We start from the raw sequence: 1,767 nt of genomic DNA on the forward strand, positions 1-1,767 counted from the left end.
TAAATAATAAATTCCCTTTTAGAGCTTCTTTATACGCGCGGTCTATAACAAAGTATAAGCTCTTAAAGGACTTCTTACTCCCTTACTTAACGTATTCTCTAATAATTAATAGATCTGGCTAGTTAATTAATATCTATACTATATTAACATTATCTTAAAAGCCCGCCAACTCTTATATAATCTTAAACGTTATATTATTAAGCGTTGCAGTATAAGCAAACCAAGGCCTCCGCCCTAATAACGACTATACTTTCTATAGCTATATATATAAACTCCGGAATAAACCCCCCTAATTAGCTATAAGGTGCACCTTATTAATTACTACTAAGCTAACGTGCGCGTAGAAAGTAGGGTAGGTAAGAATCTTATAGAACTTTTTCCTAGCTAATAGCTCTGGCAATATTAAAATATAGGTATATACTCTAATGCAGATTTCCCCTAAAAGACGTTTAGATATTATATCCTTATATATATAAACCGGCCTTATTCCTAAAAGCTCCTTAATCTTTACCTTCTACTCCACACTAATTGCATTAAGTGGCAAGATAATAATTATAACTAAGGCCTAAAGAAGACATAGTATTGCTTATATTATCATTCTCTTGCCAAATAAGGTTCTTGCAATAAGTATTATATCTTTTTCCTTAAATAGCAGCTACCTAAGGACTTTAAGCTGCTCCGTACGTCCGCGATACGGATATAAAAATACAATAGCCTTATTAATCTTACTTAGCTACCGGGCCTTGCTCTTTCCGCAAAGCGCAAGAAGCTAATCTTAAAGGTCCCATAACCGTCGCGTCCGCTCTATTGCATAACTTCTCCGAGTTTAAGTATCCGGCACCTAATATGGTAGCGGCTGTTCTAGTATCTTATTTAACCTTCTACCTCTCCTTCTAACGAGTTTTTGTGGCGGCATACTGTAGGTTAGCTTAAATATCCGTGACTTAGTAGTTAGCACGCAATAAGGTTTAAAGGGAGATTATTCAGTATAACGCGGGTACTGTATATCTACTTAGCTGTAGTAGGTGCCTTAAGGTACCTATTATAGATCTATATGGGTTTTATATATATTAGCTTGCGTTTAATAAAATTATATAGAGGTCTATAGTCCAATAATCCTTAATAACGCGTTTTTTTTTAAATAAAAATAAGTACAGGACCTGAAAATACCTAAGTAATAAAAATGATATATTCTAAAAGCCTAGGTTCTAGTGCATAATTAATAAACTTTGGGAAATAATATAAAATACTAGTATTAAGTTATTTTAATATCTATAACCTCTGTAATGCGGATATTATTAAAGCGGGTAATAAACATTAGGAAAGTCCCTTAGACGTAATTCCTATAACGGAACCTTGTAGCAAGAACTACAATGGGCTCGTTAATAGGCTAGGTGTGTAGGAAATGCAAGTATAAAAGTCAACAACGTAATAACAACTGGTGGAGTGGTTGCCCAACAGATTAACTCCAATTATATTCTAAGAATCACTACAAAGAAGGAACTATCTAAGTAGGGACTAAGGGTCCTTAAATACATAACTATACTCCTATAAAATCCTTCTTGTATATAATATACGTCTTATCTATATTAAACGTAACATCCCTTACGTTTAACGCAGCTAATACATTTAACCGTTATGTGACTCGCTTACTATTTCTCGTCACATAGTTCCACGGGTTCCATCCTAGTCCGTGCCTATATTAACTAACTAGCTTCTTCTAACTCTTCCCTAAGTAGTCATAATATCGTACTTAAAGCGTCCGTA

General features: G+C 34.2%; 1 protein-coding gene across 1 annotated transcript; it reads right to left on the reverse strand.

Moving 5' to 3' along the window:
- Window positions 1-289: 289 nt before the first annotated feature.
- Window positions 290-490, reverse strand: K441DRAFT_568081 (uncharacterized protein; the record flags this gene model as incomplete). Its single annotated transcript, XM_067643820.1, has 1 exon — window positions 290-490. A coding segment is annotated over one exon (201 nt), but the record flags the coding sequence as incomplete, so codon positions are not given.
- Window positions 491-1,767: the final 1,277 nt, after the last annotated feature.

Source organism: Cenococcum geophilum (assembly GCF_001692895.1).
Source record: "Cenococcum geophilum 1.58 unplaced genomic scaffold K441scaffold_29, whole genome shotgun sequence".
Taxonomy (NCBI): domain Eukaryota; kingdom Fungi; phylum Ascomycota; class Dothideomycetes; order Gloniales; family Gloniaceae; genus Cenococcum; species Cenococcum geophilum.